The 19,610-nt window shown below is 45.6% G+C and overlaps 1 protein-coding gene across 1 annotated transcript in view; it reads left to right on the top strand.

Annotated features, from left to right (window-relative positions):
- The window catches only part of NUP160 (nucleoporin 160), an 85,670-nt gene that overhangs the window by 56,571 nt on the left and 9,489 nt on the right, over positions 1–19,610 (top strand). Inside the window, exons 23-33 of the mRNA XM_088448668.1 lie at positions 1,847–1,966; positions 2,488–2,583; positions 2,665–2,759; positions 10,302–10,398; positions 10,496–10,601; positions 12,519–12,679; positions 13,066–13,126; positions 13,211–13,321; positions 13,473–13,596; positions 13,769–13,870; positions 18,654–18,795. Of these exons, the coding sequence (XP_088304794.1) occupies positions 1,847–1,966; positions 2,488–2,583; positions 2,665–2,759; positions 10,302–10,398; positions 10,496–10,601; positions 12,519–12,679; positions 13,066–13,126; positions 13,211–13,321; positions 13,473–13,596; positions 13,769–13,870; positions 18,654–18,795 (1,215 nt within the window). The remainder of the gene's footprint in view (positions 1–1,846; positions 1,967–2,487; positions 2,584–2,664; positions 2,760–10,301; positions 10,399–10,495; positions 10,602–12,518; positions 12,680–13,065; positions 13,127–13,210; positions 13,322–13,472; positions 13,597–13,768; positions 13,871–18,653; positions 18,796–19,610) is intronic.

The following is a 19,610-nucleotide window of genomic DNA, read 5'->3' as shown; positions in this document are numbered from 1 at the left end:
TAAAAAGTAATGGGAAACTAATTGGAGCTCGGTTTGCTGTCTATAATAATAGTGAACTTACAGGAAACCTATTACTCAGCTGTTAGCTGCCGCGGAACGCTGTGACTGATTTGTCTCATAGGTGGATTGCCGTGGTGATGTAGGGCTGCTGCTGGGGCTCCGTGTGATTGTTGTAGGGGGAGCTGAAATGAAGAAGAGAAGGGAGAGGACTGGGAGGGCTGCAGAAAATAAATGTATCAATGTTAAGCACTGTACGGTGCAGATGAGCTTTTATGGGACTGTAAAGTACAAAGACGGGTATTGAAGAGTAGAGGGTGATGGCACTGGATGGGAACATCAGGGTAATGCTGGGTACACACGAGACGATCTGTCCAGTGACCGATATCTCTGAATGTTCTCCCTTGAAATTCCCGGTGTGTGTGGATGAATGATATTGTTCATCCACACACAAAAGATATCCCCAACGATGAACGACCAATGATCGCAAACCCCTATGGAAAATGAACGATAACTATCAGGTTGGCCTGCATGCATGGCCGACCAACAATATCATTATCGTCCACGCGGAAACGTGCATCGTTGTTTGTTGGCTGCATAAAAATTAACGATTTAATGATGAACGTTATCGTTCATTGAAATCGGACCGCAGCAGCTTAAGCAGATAGTTAGGTGCTGAAGTGAGAGAGGGTAGATGTTTGGGGAAATTGGATGGAGTGTAGTGCAGATATAGTAGATGGAATGGGAGGTAATAGACATTGCTGTAGGTGGAATACCCAGGATGTGAATATAGAGAATGAAGTATAGGGACGGTGATGGTGTTGGAGATACTGGGTGTAGAATGGACAGCGGTGGGTTGGATATAGTAAGAATATAAGTAGGTGACACATGGAAATGTGATCAGCTTGTGAAATGGGAAAGAATTAGAGTGTGGGGGGGGAAACAAGTCTGAGTGGTTGGTCATACTCAAAGAGGTGGTAGGTTGTATTATGTAATATTAGGGTAGGTGGGTGTTGATGGATATCTGTTTGCCGGTGTAGTTTATGGGCCAGGTAGTGATGGAAAGTGGGTACCTATGAGCAAAAATAAGATAATAGAGATTGAAAAATATGTAAGAATAATTGTATAATTATAGAATGATAGAAAGATGAAAATAAAAATGAGCCAGAAAAATAAATCGTTAGGTAAATATAGAGGATAAATAAGTAGTAACAAGTATGGTAGCCTACGCTTGGTTCGGAGCCTTAGTTGGACTGAGACGTTCTCCAAATGTCTTATACCACCGGATTAAGACAGAGTATAAATAACCTTGGCCAGGTTGGATGCCAGTGAAAAGGAGAGCTGTAATGTTTGGGGTACTTGGCTTTGTGCAGGCTGTGCACTAGCTAAAGCTAAGGGGGCGCAGATGAGCAGCATTGCACTGTATGCAAGTACAGAGCCCCTGATGCTTCCCTGCCTGGAGTGTCCTATAAGGGCAGATTATCTGAGAGTGCCTATGGTGCAGTATGAGGGCCGGCTACCAATGAGGGTCACCTCGCACACATGCAGCTTGTGCTGTATTCCCAGACTGAAAACTCTGCAAGTATGTTTTATTTGTATTCATTTACTGACAGCGCTGTCATTGGCTTCTACTAACAGTTCCCCATGTAACAAAATGCAGATCAATTACAATGTTCTGCTACAGAGCAACTGTATTTGTTGGTTCTTAAACTGCAAAATTGCTTGAATTTTGTTTCAATTTAGAAAATTTTTGTTTAGTAAGAATATTATAACAAGTTTTAATATATGAATCATGGTAGTGTTGCTGGACCGGTGCCTCAGTTTCTTCACATCAGTATCTCCCCTTTAGGCTCTTGAATGCTTCTGCCGTGCGGCCTCCGAGGTGGAACGCGAAGATTTCCTGGAGAAGTTAATCCGCGTGGAAGATGGAGACCCCCCGTCCTCTGCTTGTCTTCAGTATTACAACAGAGTAAACATGCTGTGATATTTTTCTTTCTTTTCCTGCACGGGCTGTTGAGAACATGAGCCGGCAAGAATCCGACCATCTTTTATTATTTGGTCATTAGATACCATTCAGTTACTGCTCATGTATGACCGGCTTGCTCTGACTATTCAGCCATGACTGTGTATCCAGTATGTCTTTGTGTTATACAAGACAATTACAGAAATGGAGAATGAGTACAGGCTGCTCATAAACAAAATTTGTTTCCTAAATAGTGAGGTTCCCTTCCCTGCGACCCCACTCCTATATTGGGGGTGTTGCTGATGTAATGGGGCTATTGCATCGAAGGCACCATGGTACAGGGCACACTGTTTGGCCCCACCCGCTGTCACGCCAAGCTGCAGCTTCACTCACCTATCATAATTAGTATGAAAGCCCCAGAGTGGTAACTGATGGCTGTAAACCTGATAGCTTCCTAGTTGGTTTGAGTAGTTCTCCTCCTGCTGTTTTGTACGGGCTGCAAACTCAATGACCCCTAATAATTGCAGGTGTTGCGTCTCCTAGAAGATGTGGGCTTGCCGGAAATGGTCATCAAGTTATCCAACTTGGCGATTACGGAGGCTGCCGACGACTGGAGGAGTCAGGTAGGAGCCGATCTCCTCCTAATTAATCTCTACACTTATTTTATTGTGTAACTGCTCACGTAACAGAATACCTTCCACCAGGCGGCTCTGAGGACCCGTATTTTCAAACATCACTTGGATTTGGGACACAACAGCCAAGCCTATGATGCGCTGACACAGATTCCTGATCACAGCAGGTAAGGGGTGATGCTTCCGATGAGATTGTTAATCAATGGTTGTAAGAATGATCCCACATGCTGACTGCTGTACAACACAAGGTATAATCGCACCAACCTATATCGTGGGTATTGTCCCACAATTGGTTGTGCCTAGATCTACTTCAGCTAATGTACCTGGTACGTTCACGAAGTGTAAAATGGTGCACTCTGTGTGGACTGGCTAGTTCCTCTTCTATGAAAATACTTTTTTTTTGCCCCCTGCTGGTCAGGTACTGAATTGGAAGGGGATTTGGCCAGCTCACAGAAATTACGATGTTCTCTTTTGAAATGTTCACTTATTTATTTATTACCAGTTATTTATATAGCGCACACACATTCCGCAGCGCTTTACAGAGAATATTTGTCCATTCACATCAGTTCCTGCCCCAGTGGAGCGTACAATCTATATTCCCTGCAACATGCACACACACATTTACACACTCCAGAGTGCTGAGGTCATTTTGAATCCTTGCTTTAATTTATATTTGACCATCTGCGGAGGGACGGAGTATAAATTGTGAGTACAGATTAGAGTTGGGAGGAGACGTGTCCTAGCTCTGAGCTTTTACCAAGGGTACTGCTGTTAGAGAGCGGATGCTTGTCAGACATTGATTTGAAGAGTACCAGGGGTAGAGTGCGGCATGCCAGTAGGGTGATGGTCCTGAGAGATGATGTAACCTGGAGTGAGAAGGAAGGTTTGGTTTGCATGACCTGAGAGCTCATGTAGTGAGATTGTAATCTTTGATGTAACAAGAGAAAATAGATTGGAGAATTTAATGAGAAGACCAGGTGATTTTAGTAGGAGAAAGACAGAAAATGTTGGAGAGGGAAAAGGTTCCATTGCAGCAAAATGGAGGTTGCAGCAGCTTTCCTGTGTATTTATGATGCTATCAGACACCACTACAATACAATATGTGCATTTGAAAACAGGGATGTTTGAGAAAGCTGTTGGGCAGTGAGGCATGTAAGGGAATAGTTGGTGGCCATGGGGACATCTGAGTGAAAAGCTGGTGGGCAGAGGGACATGTTAAGTGGGGAAAGCTGAATTGCAGCGGGGCTTGAGGGAAAAGCTGGTGGGCAGGGGATCCTGTAAGGGAAAGGCTGAAGGACAAGGGTTCTCGTGTGGGAAATGCTAAAGGACAGGGGATCTTGTGAGGGAAAAGCTGAAGGGCAGGAGGACTAGTGAGGGAAAAGCTGAAAAGGCCATGTGAAACAGAGGGGTGGTGGGTTTAGGATCATAGGATGGAGAAGCCACCAATACCCTCCTACTCAACCTCCTCATTTCACCTTTACATGACTGCCAACTTTTCCCACACATGCACACCCACATTTTACCTTTAAATGCTCTCTGCTGCCCTCCAGCCTTTCCCTCAGATGCCTCCCTCTACCCACCAGCTTTTCTCCTTCATCCACTAGGGGACACTGGAGTTCAAGACAGTGGGGTATAGACGGTGGTAGAGCACTTTAAATAATTCTGAAGTGTGACTGGCTCCTCCCCCTCTATGCCCCATCAGCCCCAGTTTTTAGAATGTGCCCGAGAGAGCCGGTCACATAGGGCTGAGCTCCAGCCCACACTTAGTATTTTTTCTTTTATTTCAACTTTATTTTAATTTCTAGCTTTCACAAAGCATTGAGGACAGGCTGACAGAGTACTGCGTCTGTCAGCCTGCTACATGGAGGCATCAGGAGACCCGCCTCCACTAAAAAGAGTGTGTGTCGGAGTCCCAGGCACCCTGGCAGTAGCTCAGGGAGGACACGCCACAGCTTAATATAGAGGCTGTGTCCGTGCTTCCGAATGCCTAGCCGCAGCCCTGATGCCAGCAGTGGTAAGTATAGCTCTGTTCCCCTTATGGGGAACGGAGTTTAATCTGCGGCCCCTCTGCCCCCTCCCAGGCTCAGGTGGTATATACTGTAGTATAACCCCTCCTGGAATCCTGTTATAACGCCGCTAGCGTTGTTACAAGGGGCGGAGGTACCGCGCATAGAGCGCGGATACATGTACAGGGAGACTGTTCAGACAGTCTGTAATGTTGCTGCCTAGCAGCATGCCTGATCCCTGCACGATGAGCGCTGTCTTACTTTATAGAGCCTGACAGCGCTCTGTTTGCTGCTCTCACGAGAGCCGAATCCTCCCTCTGCTATATCCCCACGGGGAGGGAGCCTGCCGCGACCCGCTACTCCCATAAGGGAGTCTACATTGCGCAGCAGCGCGGCTGTTCCCTGCCGCGCTGGCGCTTGAAGAAGCACTGGGCTTCTGCAGGGGGAGGAGCACAGCCGCCGGAGAGCGATGCTGTTATTCACAGCGCTCTCGGCTGCTGGTTGCGGCGCCGGAGATTGCACCGGCGCTGGCTACAATTTGCCGCATGGCGGGGCTTAGGGAGCTGCTCAGCGTGGCTGTTCCCTGCCGCGCTGGTGCTTGTAGAAGCGCTGGCTTCTGCACACAGCCGCCGGAGAGCGAGGCTGTTATTCACAGCGCTCTCGGCTGCTGGTTGCGGCGCCGGTGCTTGTATGAAGATGCACCGGCGCTGGCTATTACGTTCCCGCTCCCCCACTCGCATTATGCCTGCTATACCAGCCATTGTTTGCACCCCGCCCGCTTATTGATAAGGGGCGAAGTCTAGTCCATGCTGGCGTGCACAGATGCCGCCATTACCTCCAGCGAGTATTCTAAAACAGCATATGCACCTGCCTTAAAAGGAGCCGGGGCTTATTGCCAGCATCTCCTGCATCCTCACTCTGGAGTTCTGTGGGGGGTGCAACCCTTAACAGGGTTGTGGGTTTTATTCCCAGTACGTCCCTAACTGTTTGGAGTTTGTATGTTCTCCCTGTGCTTGCATATGGCCTCTTCCGTTTTTTTATTTACTTAAACCTACAGCACCTGGTCTCATTAGGTTTAACGCCACAACTGTGGAGTTTGTAATTTAAACTGCAGTCTTTATATAGATTCTGGCTCTGCCTCATCTCTGTTATATAGCACGTCGGTAGTTCCCCTACGGAACTGGGCAGTGTACTGGTTTAATATTATATTTAAAAAAAAAAATGAAGCACAGGGAGGAACATGCCACAGGCTAATATAGAGGTTGTGTCCACGCCACTTTGCCCACCACATATCTATCAGCGCCTACAGCCACACGCCCGATCTCGTCTGATCTTGGACGCTAAGCAGCGCCAGGCCTGGTTAGTACTTGGATGGGAGACCGCCTGGGTATACCAGGTGCGGCAGGCTTATTGCATTGAACATCTGGGGCAAATATGCTTGATGTGTAACAGAATAATGCAGTGTGTTTCTTCCATCTATAGCTGCCAGAGATCACTCTGCCTAAATGTGTATGGTATGCATAGTCGGGGCCACTGTTCTGGCTGCTGCCAGAAATTACGGTTATTGCATATCTTTAACTCAAGGTTACAAAAAGGGTGCGTCCCATCCTCAGGCTTATGCCTCACATTGGCTCACCTTAACAATGAGCCGTACTCTTCTCATGCATATATGTGGCTGCACATATGTTAAATCTCAACAGCCTTCGGTGCTTACCTTAGAAGGTATGCATCTATATGGATTTATATCTTATTTATTCCCTTCGGCAGCACACACAACACGAAGTAGTAACATATGGCCGTTGTGGTGGTTGGCATTGCTGTCTCGCATCACTGAGGTCATCTTTTGATTTCCATCATCTGGAGCCAGAAGGGCACACCTGATAAGGCGAGTACACCGGTAACGGAAGGGTCCCAGGATGGCAATCAGTCTGGGATAGTACGTTGCTAACATTTCCTGCCCCAACGCCGTAGCAGAATGACAGCCACACGCGGCACATGAGCAGTCTCCCTGCGTGGAGGTAAGCCACATGTATGTATATACTTGTATTTTAAACTAAACCCGGCGTTAAGACCTGGGGCTCAGTTCCTTCCATGGCTCTAACTATTGCCCATGTTATATTTTTCAAATTATATCGTCACCTACTAATCTTGTATGTAGGTACGCGTAGGCATGTGGGGATTTGTGTGTGTAATATATATATATATATATATATATATGTGTGTATGTGTATTTTGCTTCTTATCCTTACCATTAAAGCAGGGGTAGGATATGTTCTTCTCAGTTTTATGTCTGATACCTAGCATATTTAAAGAGGATGCTGCGACGATAGGCTGGACTCTCCTGATCCGGTAGTTTGTTCTATAACTCCGCTTAACACCATCTCTCCCTAGGGATTGGGTGGTGTGTGTGTATATGTATATAATTATGGATATGTGTAGGTATGCCTATACTTCCACAATCATTAAGGTACATATTATTCCACGTCTGGAAAGCTGCCAGGGTTTACCAGAAGCTGTCTGTTATACATATTATATGGTGGCTCTATAGACTAGAGTCATGTTCTGCAGCTTACATAGGATAGTCACAGGCTCCTACGGCATTGCTTCTAGTATTGGCTCTATACATGTCCGGGGGCCTTCCTGTATGTCCACACATGTATATGTACTTACACCCGCCTCGGGTTATAGTCCTGTTTCCATCAGTCTATATCTACGGCGTCCACTTCGGGGGACCTATTAATTACAACTACACTCTAGGGCGCACTTAGTAACCAACTTGTAAGACACTAGGAATGCAGTGTGTGTATATATAGATATAGCATGCTGATCTCCTATTGCGGGATATATATATGTGTGTGTGTGTATATGTATGTAGCGTGCTGATCTCCTGGTGCAGGAGTTTAACAACTGACTTACTATGTTGGTACTAACTCTTCCTTTCAAAGAGTTTGCCTTTTCATGCAGCTATGTTTATGTGTGTGTATGTGTATATATACTGATATATTCCCGTTCCTTGTATGAATTTTCCTAATAATTGGAGAAATCTGTTTTTGGCCCTGTCTGGCGTTATCACTACATATATATATCTCTTCTTACTTGGGATAATTAACGCATTCTATGTCTATGTACAGGTACCTTTCCCAGTATCGATTCTGGTACTTTATATTATTGTCTTGTCGCATATCTCAATAAAATGGGTATCTGATGGTCCCTTGGGTACATTTCCTATCAGTACATAGAGAATCCTGGATCTATTCCATCCTCATGGCTTATTAGTTAATTTACATGAGGCCTAGGGCCACCCGCCGATATAGGCAGGGTCTGGCCTGAGTTGTATCAGATTGTGGGCGTAATACACACTTCACCATTATAAGTGTTAATGTAAGGATACACTAGCAGACCGTTTTTGGGGTATGTGTAATCTCTATATGGATACATATCCCTAATGGAACAGGCTCAGGTATAGCGTCCTGTTGTACGGCCTTCTTGTCTCCACTAACAATTTGCTAGTTTCTACAGTATTTTCTTCTGCAGCATCTCCAGACTGAAGTCCGTGCTGTAGAGCATTGATCTTTGCCCACTGAGGCTACTCTCTGTACCTGTCGTGGTGGGTTGCTGTGAGATGAATAAGGTCAGTGACATTCTACATAGCGTCCAGAGGGTTTCTGGTCGCTCACAGGTAAGCGGGCTTACCCCACTAATACCTCGGAAGATGCTTCCTTTTCATGCATCCTGACATAGCTGTTATTCTATCTTACGCACCCTAGCTGCTGTCCTAGCAGCCTTCAGTTCTTTTAAATCAGTTGGCTGTACACTTTAGAGCTTTCCTGGTATGTAGGTGCATAGTTGTAACATTGAGATTTGTGACCCTATTCTACTGGAATCTGTTGGGTTTATGGACTGAAGCGCATCTATGGGCTAATGCACATTTTTACTATAAAGTGTGACAGTCTCTATGTTCCATACAGGGGGCCTGGTTTGTTTCCTGTTCAGTATCTGTTGATAAATTCAGCACACTGACAGGTACCTGAATGGTACCTTCATAGTTGTCCTAGTGCTTTAGCCTTGCGGATGGGATACTTCCCTATATTGGTAACTCTCCCTGGGTGGAGGTGGCATCCGTGCTCTTTTTCTGCTAAGGGTATCCTGGGTGTTTTCATACTATGTTCAGGCCAGTAGTTGGTACTGATTACACTCTACCATCATGTAGGAAGTTGTCTGCTGTTTGACAGGAGGGGTGGTACTGCCGTCTGACCCACTGGAAGGAATTGTAGTCTCAATCCTCTCGTATCCGCCTCATGCCCAGTGGGATCGCCACTCGTTGACAACTTCTATGGTCTAAACCTTACACTGGTTACCAACCCTTTAGTAGTTGGACCTCGAGAATGGTTCAGGGCGACTGTTAGGTCGTGACTCTTGCCTCCTTGTTTGCTTGGTTAGGAGTCTGTGGACGGGTTCAGCTCCGTCTCTGTATATTGGTATCATTATACTTTTATCTATATGATTGATGTCCCGCAGTGCTGGGATTCTGCTGTGAGACTGTTGCAGCTTCCTGTAGTTGTCGCTGGTACGGTTTTCTCGAGTTTTGTTCTCATGTTACTGCCATTCTATGGATTCTAGTTGGGGTTTTTCTGCTCCCAGCGGTCTTGCTTGGTCTGTTTTTGGCTGAGCTTACGGTGTTCTGATGCTTCTCATCTGCGGCTACTCTCTAGCCGTATTCCATTGAATTTACGCTGTAAGTTGTGAAATGTCTGTGACTGTTCAGCAAGGAGCTCTGATTGTCTCCTGGCTCTACGACATGCCTCCAGTCTTGGGCTGTCCCTGTTTCGGTTGGCCGAAAGGTCGGCAAGTTCTCCGCGCTTCCCACCCGGGAGGTTGGCTTTGGGACGTCCCCACTGTCTTGAACTCCAGTGTCCCCTAGTGGATGAAGGAGAAAACAGGATTTTGGTACTTACCGATAAATCCCTTTCTCCGATTCCACAGGGGACACTGGACGCCCGCCCAGCGCTGCGTTCCTGCCGTTTTGTTGGGTCCTTATCTAGTTGTGTGACTGCATGTGTTCCCTGCAGTGGGTTCCTCTGTTCTCCTTCAGTCGGTATTGTTCCGTTCTGTGGTCTTCTCCTTACCGTCTCCTCTCGGGCTCAGTTCTTAAAACTGGGGCTGATGGGGCATAGAGGGGGAGGAGCCAGTCACACTTCAGAATTATTTAAAGTGCCAGGCTCTGCTCTACCACCGTCTATACCCCACTGTCTTGAACTCCAGTGTCCCCTGTGGAATCGGAGAAAGGGATTTATCGGTAAGTACCAAAATCCTGTTTTCTTGCATGCCTTTCAGCTTTTGTCTTGTATTTCTCAATCTCTTCACCATTGTATACTTACCAGATTCCCCTCCAGTGCTTTCAATCTCCTACCCCTATGTACCATGTGACTACAGCAGTCACATGATCTGGTGATGTGTAGTGACATTGTGGGGTCCTTTAGCTGATGAGGATCTTGCCATTGCTATTCATAAATGCTTGACGCTATTTAAACAATATCTCCAGCGACACCTTCTGGCCATAAGAAGTTACTGTAAAAATTAGCAAAAAGCTTTTTAGGGAGACAGATTGCAAACGCCCAAACAGTTATCACGGGTGATTAATTTTTCAACCATTTAAGTTGCTTCTCTTTTAGGATGACTGATAAACATGCTTATATCTTATAGGCAACTGGACTGTTTGCGACAGCTGGTGGTAATTCTGTGCGAGCGCTCTCAGCTTCAAGACCTTGTAAATTTTCCCTATGTGAATCTTCATAATGAGGTAACTATTGTCGCGGCTGGAACCATTCAGTGTTGTGACCTACGTTGATTTTTCTGCTTGTAATAAAAAATGTTCATAATCGTTGTGTTTTATTCAGGTCGTCAGTATCATTGAATCCCGCGCTCGTGCTGTCGATCTGATGACCCATAATTACTATGAACTCCTGTACGCTTTCCATATTTATCGGCATAACTATCGTAAAGGTATTTGTGTTTATAGTCAATGTGGTGGTCCGTTGGTTAAATGTCTTAAATTCCTCTTAAATATCATGATAAAAAATTACAGCGTTTCTCTACTTTCTTTAAGGCCGAACACCTAATCTTAACTTCTATAAGAAAACTATGAATACAAGAGCTTCAGTATAAAATCCACAATTGTACATTAGCACATAATGCAATCTATGGTAGCTGAAGTAACCAGTACAATTGGTTGATAGATACAAAATAAAGAAGAAAAAAAAATAATAAATAAATATATATATATATATAAGAAAATCAATATAATTTTATTGCCGGTTTCCCGACTGTCATATCACGGCAGGGTACTAATGACAGGTGTCGAAATCCCGCTGCCTGTCATACCTACACCGAGCAGCACAACGCCCGGCAGGTCAGACACCCACCCGGGAGACTTAGGTTTAGGCTGCGGGGACCGGAGGGTTAGGTTTAAGCACTTATGGGGGGTTAGGATTAGGCACTTAGGGGGGAAGGTTAGGGTTGGGCACCCCTAAGGAGGGTTAGGGGTGGAGTAGGGTTAGTAAATACTTACCTTTTTAGCTGTCGGGATCTTCACTGCTGCCGGTCTCACGGCGTCGGAATTTGAACCGTCGGACATAGCTCCGGCGGTATTTCATACCGATCCCGCCTGAAGGTAATTTTATACAATATTTTTAAATATTTTTTTTCACCAAAGTTTCTGTAAATACCCAAAATTAATTTGTATCATATACAACTTATACACACAGCCTGAAGATAATTATATACAATATTTGTAATAAATATGTGCCTTATACAAAATTTGTGTACATTGAACCATCAGAAAGAAAAGGTGTCACTATCTCAGTCGCACGTAAACCATTCCGTATTTCCGAATTTTCCATATTGCGGCATATTTGGATATGGGAGACTTAACCTGAAATAAAATGATGAATCATGTAGAATATGTGAATCTAATAGGAAAGGTGATGGTGTAAAGAAGTGTTTCCCAAACTGGGTGCCATGGGGGGGCACTTGCAGGGGTTCCACAGGTTGGTGGTCCAGGACCAAATCCAATAATTTGTGGTCAAAATGATAGGTAAAACCAGTTATGGTGGCTGCCAGTCATGTAATACGTGGACAAACAAGTGCAGCTATGTGCACCACCACATAACTGAACCTAAGGATGACAGGTAAACACAATTGGCTTATGGTGCGTACACATGGGACGATCGTCAGCGATATCGCTGAACGATCTCCCTGTGTGCTGGATGATCGATAGCAATCATCCAACAACCCACCAACGACGGGCCAGCGACCCGCAATCAACCTATCTTACCTTAACGAAATAGTTTAGGATGGCCTGCTTGCACGGCCGATGGCCAATATCATTATCGTCCATACGTGCCCACGCATCGCAGGTCGTTGGTGGGTTGGAAGGTTCCAAGAAATTAACTATCTGAATGATAACGATATGATCGATATTGTTCATATCGTGCATTTTTATCATACCGTGTGTACGCATCGTTACTTTAATAGTCTCTTACTGATATTATCAGTAAGAAACTTTTGACCTAGGGGTGCAGTGAAAAAAATGCTGATACTCTTGGGTGCTGTGAATCAAGAAAGTTTGGAAACCACTGGTGTAAAAAAAAATATATATATATATAGATAGATATATATATATATATATATATATATATATATATATATATAATTCATGATTGATACACACAGACTAAATGGCTACCTTTATCCTATTGGATAAATGGCTGCTGTTTGAATGAATACTCATCCTGATGAATGGCACAATTGATCACTTTCATGGATTATGTGGTGTGCATCTATCCATGCTTATAGTGGAGGTGCTATGATTGTTATGCAGGGCTTTCTACTGTGTATGTAACCGACCCATTATGTCTTCAGCGGGCACAGTGATGTTTGAATACGGAATGCGGCTCGGCAGAGAGGTTCGAACTTTAGGAGGTCTTGAGAAGCAAGTGAACTCTTACCTGGCGTGTCTAAACTGTCTATACCTCATCCGCCCCGAGTATGCCTGGATAGTGCAGCCGGCCAAAGGAGCTGTGGTACTGTATTGCCTCTGTTCTGTACATTTATACAGCACTGGGTACACTGCACGTTCTGTGTGTGGGCTGTAGCCTTTGCACACTTGTCTTGTGTAGTAAGTTTTCCCATATAAGATTTAATATGAAATTGTATGTACAGGGAGTATAGATTATATAGCCATCTGCAGCTAAGTAATACCAACACGGGCCGGGAAACATGAATAGCTTGGTGAATTTTAACCCGAGAAGTGATCGTGTCACATTGATATCTCGCTGACTTCCTTATAGGCCTGCAAAATGGAAGGGGGGGGTTCATTGTTTTGTTATTTTTTCTTCGTTTTAAACCATCCAATGTAACAATGAGAAAATTTTACGTTTTAAGTTAACCAAACACCTCTTATTTTTAGTATGAGCGGCCAGGAGCCTCCCCTAAGCGGAGCCATGACGGGGAGTCTGCAGCCGTTGCCAGTAAGTTTGTGCTCCTGTATTTCTGTAGTGTCTGTGCGGCGTAGTTGAGCCCCTCCCAATTCCCAGCTGTGGTTTGTTTAACAGGAAGTAGTCAGATCGAGATTCTGGAGCTGCAAGACTTGGAGAAGGAGTATATTCTGGCACAAACACGGCTGACGTTGGCAAACCATGATAAAAGTGCCACAGCAGTAGCCGGTAAGAGAATTGGTTTACTGCATTTGCTGGCAAGCAGGGGGGGATACTGGGACTTATGGTTCCACAGCAGCTGGATAATGTATTAAAGATCTACTTGCTTAGTTAGAATTGTAAAAATTGTTCATATTTGTAATAACCCCATGTCTTGCAGGGAGTGCAGCCGCTGAGGAGATGGTCTCTCTCTTGGTGCAGGCTGGGTTGTTTGATGCAGCCATTTTACTTTGCCAGACCTTCAAACTTTCCCTCACACCTGTGTTTGAGGGTCTCGCTTACAAGTAAGTTCCTTCAAAATAACGTTGCTCTTTTCCTGAATGTCACCTGTTCCCGGAAGGCATGTGTCCTTCACGGTTTATTTCCACACGTGTGTTTTGTGTTTTTGGTGTGTTTTATAAGCTGTTGCGTGATACTGAACACGTGTGGGTAATGCGGTTGTGTTTTGGCTGCCAGGTGCATCAAATTACAAAACGGCGGAGAGGCTACGCAGGCCGAGGCTTGGCACTGGCTGACCGCCAATCAACTATCCACTGTGGTCATCGCCAAGGAGGCATGGTATGGCAGTAGGGGTTTCCGCCACCCATTTTATAGAGCAAATATGGTCTTCTACCACAGTACTTGGCAGGCAGAGAGATTGGGACATAATACAACGTGACCAGAGTTAAAGTTTCCCTATTCAGAGCTGGTTGCAGCTGTAACTAATGGGCGTAACGCCACCGGAAGTGCCGTATTCAAGGCTTGGGCGAGAAGGATTCCGTGGGGGGAAAAAAATGTTGTTCCAAAATCAGCTGATAGGGGCAAAGATGTCGTTGTACAAGGTAAAATGCATGAAAATGTACCGACAAATGAATAACGAAGAGAACCTTAATTTTTTTTTTTTTTAAATCGAGTATTTTTATTACATTTTTAAAATGTTACACCCAGGTAGGGAAAACAGGCATATGGTGAGGATGGCAGACATAAGACACAGCATACAGAGGCACATATATTAGAAAAATCAGATAACAATAGAAAAGAGCAGCCAATGAGAGATCGGATATAATAAAACTAACCATACCTACAGGATAAATACTTACAAAATACCCCATAACAATGACAGATGATCAGGCAACACCTGAAGGCGCCATTCCGGTGCGCACAGAAAAGAAAATCAAAACCGCAATGGGGTTCATACAATGTATATAATTATAAAAAAAAAAAAATTATCCAAAATATAGTCTCCTATAGCCCCCATCCCACAACGCCCATCCCTACCTATAAACTAAACAAACAAAAAGAAAATAATAAAGAATAGAAAAAAAACAAAACACACCCAAAGCAAACCTCCCCATAACCCCCCACCCTTTATAACCTAACCCAACCTAGGCATACCTGGATCCCCCCCTAAATACCCCAACTAAAACTGACTATCTAAGAACGCCTACCCCCCAACCCATTGAAAGGATATAAAAAACACATAATCGACAGGGGCAACTAACAAAAATGACCAAAATCATGGCCGGCCCAGCTCTCCCGTTTAAAAGAAATATGGAGTTCATCCCAGTCAAACACATACGGATAAAGAAAAGAAAAAAAACAAGATATATAAAATCATAACAGTTTAAAAAACAAATAAAATGGCATATAAAACATGACAAATATATAAGTTCCAAAGGTCTAATCGGGCCAGGCCTCAGCCTCCTGCAGGGAAAAAATGAGAAGAAAAACAATCTGCCACATATAACCCAGGAGTATACACAAAAAAACAAAAAACATTTGCATAAGATATCCCAAAGCTTCATCATGAATACTGGAAATGGAAAAAGGATTTTTAGACTTGCTAGAGCAGAATCTTGTTGATCAGAGGCAAGGTGATAGACAACCCTGGATCGAACCTGGAGCACCAAAGTGGGTAACTGATCTTGAACTTGAGGGGAAAGAACATCGGAGTCAGGGATCAGGGGCTCATCCACATGATGATCAAGGAAGAGATCCATGTGCAACTCTTCAATACTGTCCACAAGTCTCTGGATAGAGTCCATAATAGCCTGAAGGATCATCTGAAGAGGAGCCATGATGGTAATGGACAACCAGAGAACTCAGAGGAATGAGGAGTGGAACAGGTAACCAGAGTCCAGGATAAATAGTAACTGGAAAGGCACCAGGCACACAGCCACACCAGGTAACAGCCAGAGGATATCAGGAGCAAGTATAGATCACTTAACTGGAAAATAGCCGCCCGTACCTGAAGGCGTCCTCAGGATTTTGAGACCATCAGAAAGTCACAGCAGAGGCAGCAGATTTACAAAGGCAACCCAAAAGTACAGTAGGTAAGTCCACCACAGAGGATGACCGCAGCCCGGGAGCGACAGGAAGACCAGTGCAGCACTCAAAATGAAGCCTGACGTCAAGATGGTGGCGGCTAGCACACCGCACACCCCAATCACAGAGACCCGCATGTGGGAGCCAAAGAGGAGATGGACCACAGGATTCACTCTCAGGACACCGCGGGATGCAGTCCACGATCCGGAGGCGACTCACAGGTAAGGGCACACAGACCTGCGGGAGCCGGAGAAGAAAGCAGGAAAACCAGAGGAGGGAGGCAGGCAGAGGACTCGGCCACACAGACAAAGGGTGAAATAGGCGGGAGGTATCACACACACAGCCCACCACAGATCTCCAGAAGAGCAGGAGTAGATGCTCAGCTGATAGAGGTACACCAACGGAGGAACTGCCTGTAAAACAGGATAAATATCTGGACAGCCACAGGAGAGCTGGTACAATGCTGCCTACACCATGCTACTTCAGGCCACGCCCCCCCCCCCCCCCCCCCTCCCCAGAAACTTTACATTTTAGGTTATATTTTGCTTATTCTCGCCACTTTTTCATGCATTTCACCTTGTACAGTGCCATAACTTCCCCTATCTGCAGATTTTGGAACAAAGTTTTTTTTATTTTACCGGATTAGCAGTAACTCTGTATTAGCTCCTAATGATATGTTGGCACTGCCAGATTTGTGTCCACATGGACCTGGATCTCAAATTTATGTAGGGCCTATTGTGTGCTACTGCAGGGGTCACAAACGCGGCAACTGTGAGACTAGTGATGTGCGGGTGTGGCTAGTGTCCAGGTACAGATCAGCGGCGTGCGTTTCACCAGGACATCACATCCTGTCAATGGAACGCATAGCCCGCTCCTAGCTATGGCAGCCACCCGCACTTCTTGTCAGTGGAACGCATAGACCGGCAAAGCGCCGGTCAGTTGCTGAAAGGGACGCATTGGTATATTTGGGGGAAGTTAATTTCTTATTGCCACGAATAGCAACAATAAATACTAGTTATTGGGTCTGAAACCTGATAATTAGTACATAATTGTAGATCTTACAGGGAAATAAAAATGAGAAATGTATGTTGTGATTGCCTGATACTGGTTACAAACTAAAGACACCATAACATTCTTAAAAAATGTTGCAAAAATATAGTTAAGGCAAAGTCCACACACTCAACCACTCCATAGGGTTAGATCGTATTGAGAAGCTCCTGTAGAATCCTGGTGGCGAGTTATATGCTTCTCACAGGTCCCAAATGTATATTTAAAGTGCTCTGTAGCTCTCTTCCATAGTGAACAGAGGGCTGAATTCAGAGATAGACGCTCTGAGCATTAGTGCTGCGTTTTTGGATGCAGCAGTGATGCTCAAATATTCAAATACAGCGTGAGGCGTCTGTAACAAAGACACCTCCTGCATGCAGCGTTAATCTGAAGACGCAGCATCAGATCACCGTCATGATCAATGGTTGCATACATCGGCTACCTGAGTAAGCTGAAACTTACCCAGACTGGCCGCCGGAACTCCTCTGATGGGGCCAGGACATCTGCGTACAAAAGACACAGATACTGGCATTGGTCCACCTACAACATGATGGCGACACGCCCCCGTTTTATAGAACAGTCCAGGTTGCCGCCCCCTCTCAGTACCCCAAACGCAGCAGCATGTCAATTAGCTGCAGCATGAGGGGGAACTGCGAGTGATTACGCAGGACTCGTTCTGCACATGCGCAGCCCACAAATATTGGAGATGTACGTAAACCAATGGGATGCCGTACATCTCTGGCCCTGATGTTCTTAAATCACCATATGCTGCCTGCATTGTAGACAACTAAAAGGAATACAACCAAATAGGGAAAAATCTGATGGACCACTCACCCATCCGGGCTGCAGAGTTCCAATGCTGTACTTGGCCCAGGCTCCAGGGTAGCCAGGTACTGAGGTGTTTGCTGCTCCCAGATGGGTATTAGGAGGGTTTTTGCCAGCACCTATGGCTTAGTGTGTCGCTGTGTAAATGCTTCGGAATCTGCCTGTAGAGGTGGAGCTTAACATTACCAGTGGCTCCCATACTGCTGGCACAATTCCAGGTGACAGGGGGAGGAGCTTAGCGTGACTGGGGACAGAACTTAAGGAGACCAGGAGACTCCCTCCCACACTGGAGAGGCAGCGTCAGGAGGCGGGGCTTAGCGTGAGCAGGGGTGGAGCTTAGGAGCTCATTCAGACCCACTCGCTATGATGAGAATGCTCGTAGCTGGCCGATAGTCACTTTCTCGCATGCGTACGCATCGCGATGCGCGAGCCAGTCTGAGAGATCGGAATGTGTTCGCTCGCTGTGCATAGACTGCCCAGTAGAGTAATTGACAGGTGAATCAGTTTGTGGGTTGTGACAGGGGCTGGCCACTGGAAATGGGGGAGTGGAGGTGCGAATGCAGGCGTGCCCGAGTGTTACGCCATTACAAAGATGTGCATTATTAAAAGGCAGTGTCATAGTACACGTCATTTGGTGGGATTTCACTCTGAAGTGATCGCAGTGCTGAATTTGCATATGCAGGGAGCGAGCGAACGCATCTAGCGAGCGGGTCTGAATCGGGCCCTTAGTGTTACAAGAGACTCACACACTGAGGACAGAGCTTTGGAAGACTGGAGGCGGAGCATAGTGCAATGGAGCCGGGGTTTACTGCAACCTGGGGCTCCCACAGGTTTGGATGGCTGGGGTGGAGCTTAGTGTAAGTAGGGGCGGAGCTTCGGATGGCGTCAGTGGGCGGTAGGGGGCAGGGGTGTTGATTGGACGATCAGGAGGATAAAGTGCTGGTAGTGAGTGGTGGCGGGGAAAAATGTTTTTTGCTGTCAACACTGCACTGCAGGGAAATCCAGTGGGCCTATTTTCATGGGAGGGCCTGGAGCTGTAGCTCCACCCGCCCCATTATTAATCCGGCCCTGTATGTTGGTTATGAATCGAGTTTATGACCTTGGACTTCCGAGCTCCAAACTGCTGCAGGCAAATGAGAAATGTGTGACTTGTCTCTCACCCTAGTGCCACAGATGAAGCATGGAGACTAATGACTACCTATCTGGAAAAGCACAAGACCCAGAACAGTCTGTACCATCGCTGTATCATTGATAAGCTGCTGTCACACGGGGTCCCTCTGCCCAACTGGTTAATAAACAGCTATAAGGTTTGTACTGTATACTCGCACTGGCTTCTTACTGCACATGGCTGACGGGCACTGTACCAGGCGGCGGCTGGTAGTGAGTGCACAATCTGTCATGGTATACACGGAGATGCCCATTAAAAGTTAACAAGTAGGTGGAGATATGTACTGTGGCAAACTGCCTAATTGTTGCAGAAATAAAATGCTGCTTGTTACATTTAGTCTCTCACTGATTTTCTCACGAATAGGTCACCTGTGCCCTGTATGGTCCTGAGATCTGCTACAGTACTTATTTTTTACAAAGCCTTATTGAATTAAATGCATTTGTCTTATACAGTTTGTAGTTAACAGAGCCCATGGTTTTTTTTTTTGGTTTTTTTTAAATGACCTAGTAGTAATATTAATTCTCATGGCTTGGAAAGAGATGTTGGCTAAAGGGAGCCGTAGTACCAAGGTGAATTAAGTAAAACAATGGGTACACTTGTCAGAATAGAAATAACAAAATATTGATTATTCATATCAGCTAAATGGTTTTTCCCAGGTGCTTGTAAAGGGAAGGGGTTTATTCTGGACTACAGGGAAAAAAATAGGAAAAACAGTCTCCCTCCAGCACACTGCAAACAAAAAACAACAAAAAAGCTTTTCCCGGCTGCATCTGTGCGGCAGCAGACGCGATTTACGGCAGCGAGAACTCGCCCAAAAATGTTCTCTACCCAATAGGGCAGCGAGCACTTTTGTGCGAGTCGGGCATTCGGCTGGCCGGGCGAAGGGTGCAAGACTGGCTACCATTGCTGGGGTTTAAATTTAAAGGCAATTCGCACCCTTTGCCCGGCAGTTGG

This window comes from Taudactylus pleione, unplaced genomic scaffold, assembly GCF_031769625.1.
Source record: "Taudactylus pleione unplaced genomic scaffold, aTauple2 ptg000462l, whole genome shotgun sequence".
Lineage (NCBI taxonomy): Eukaryota > Metazoa > Chordata > Amphibia > Anura > Myobatrachidae > Taudactylus > Taudactylus pleione.
This window is presented reverse-complemented; position numbering and strand designations above follow the sequence as displayed.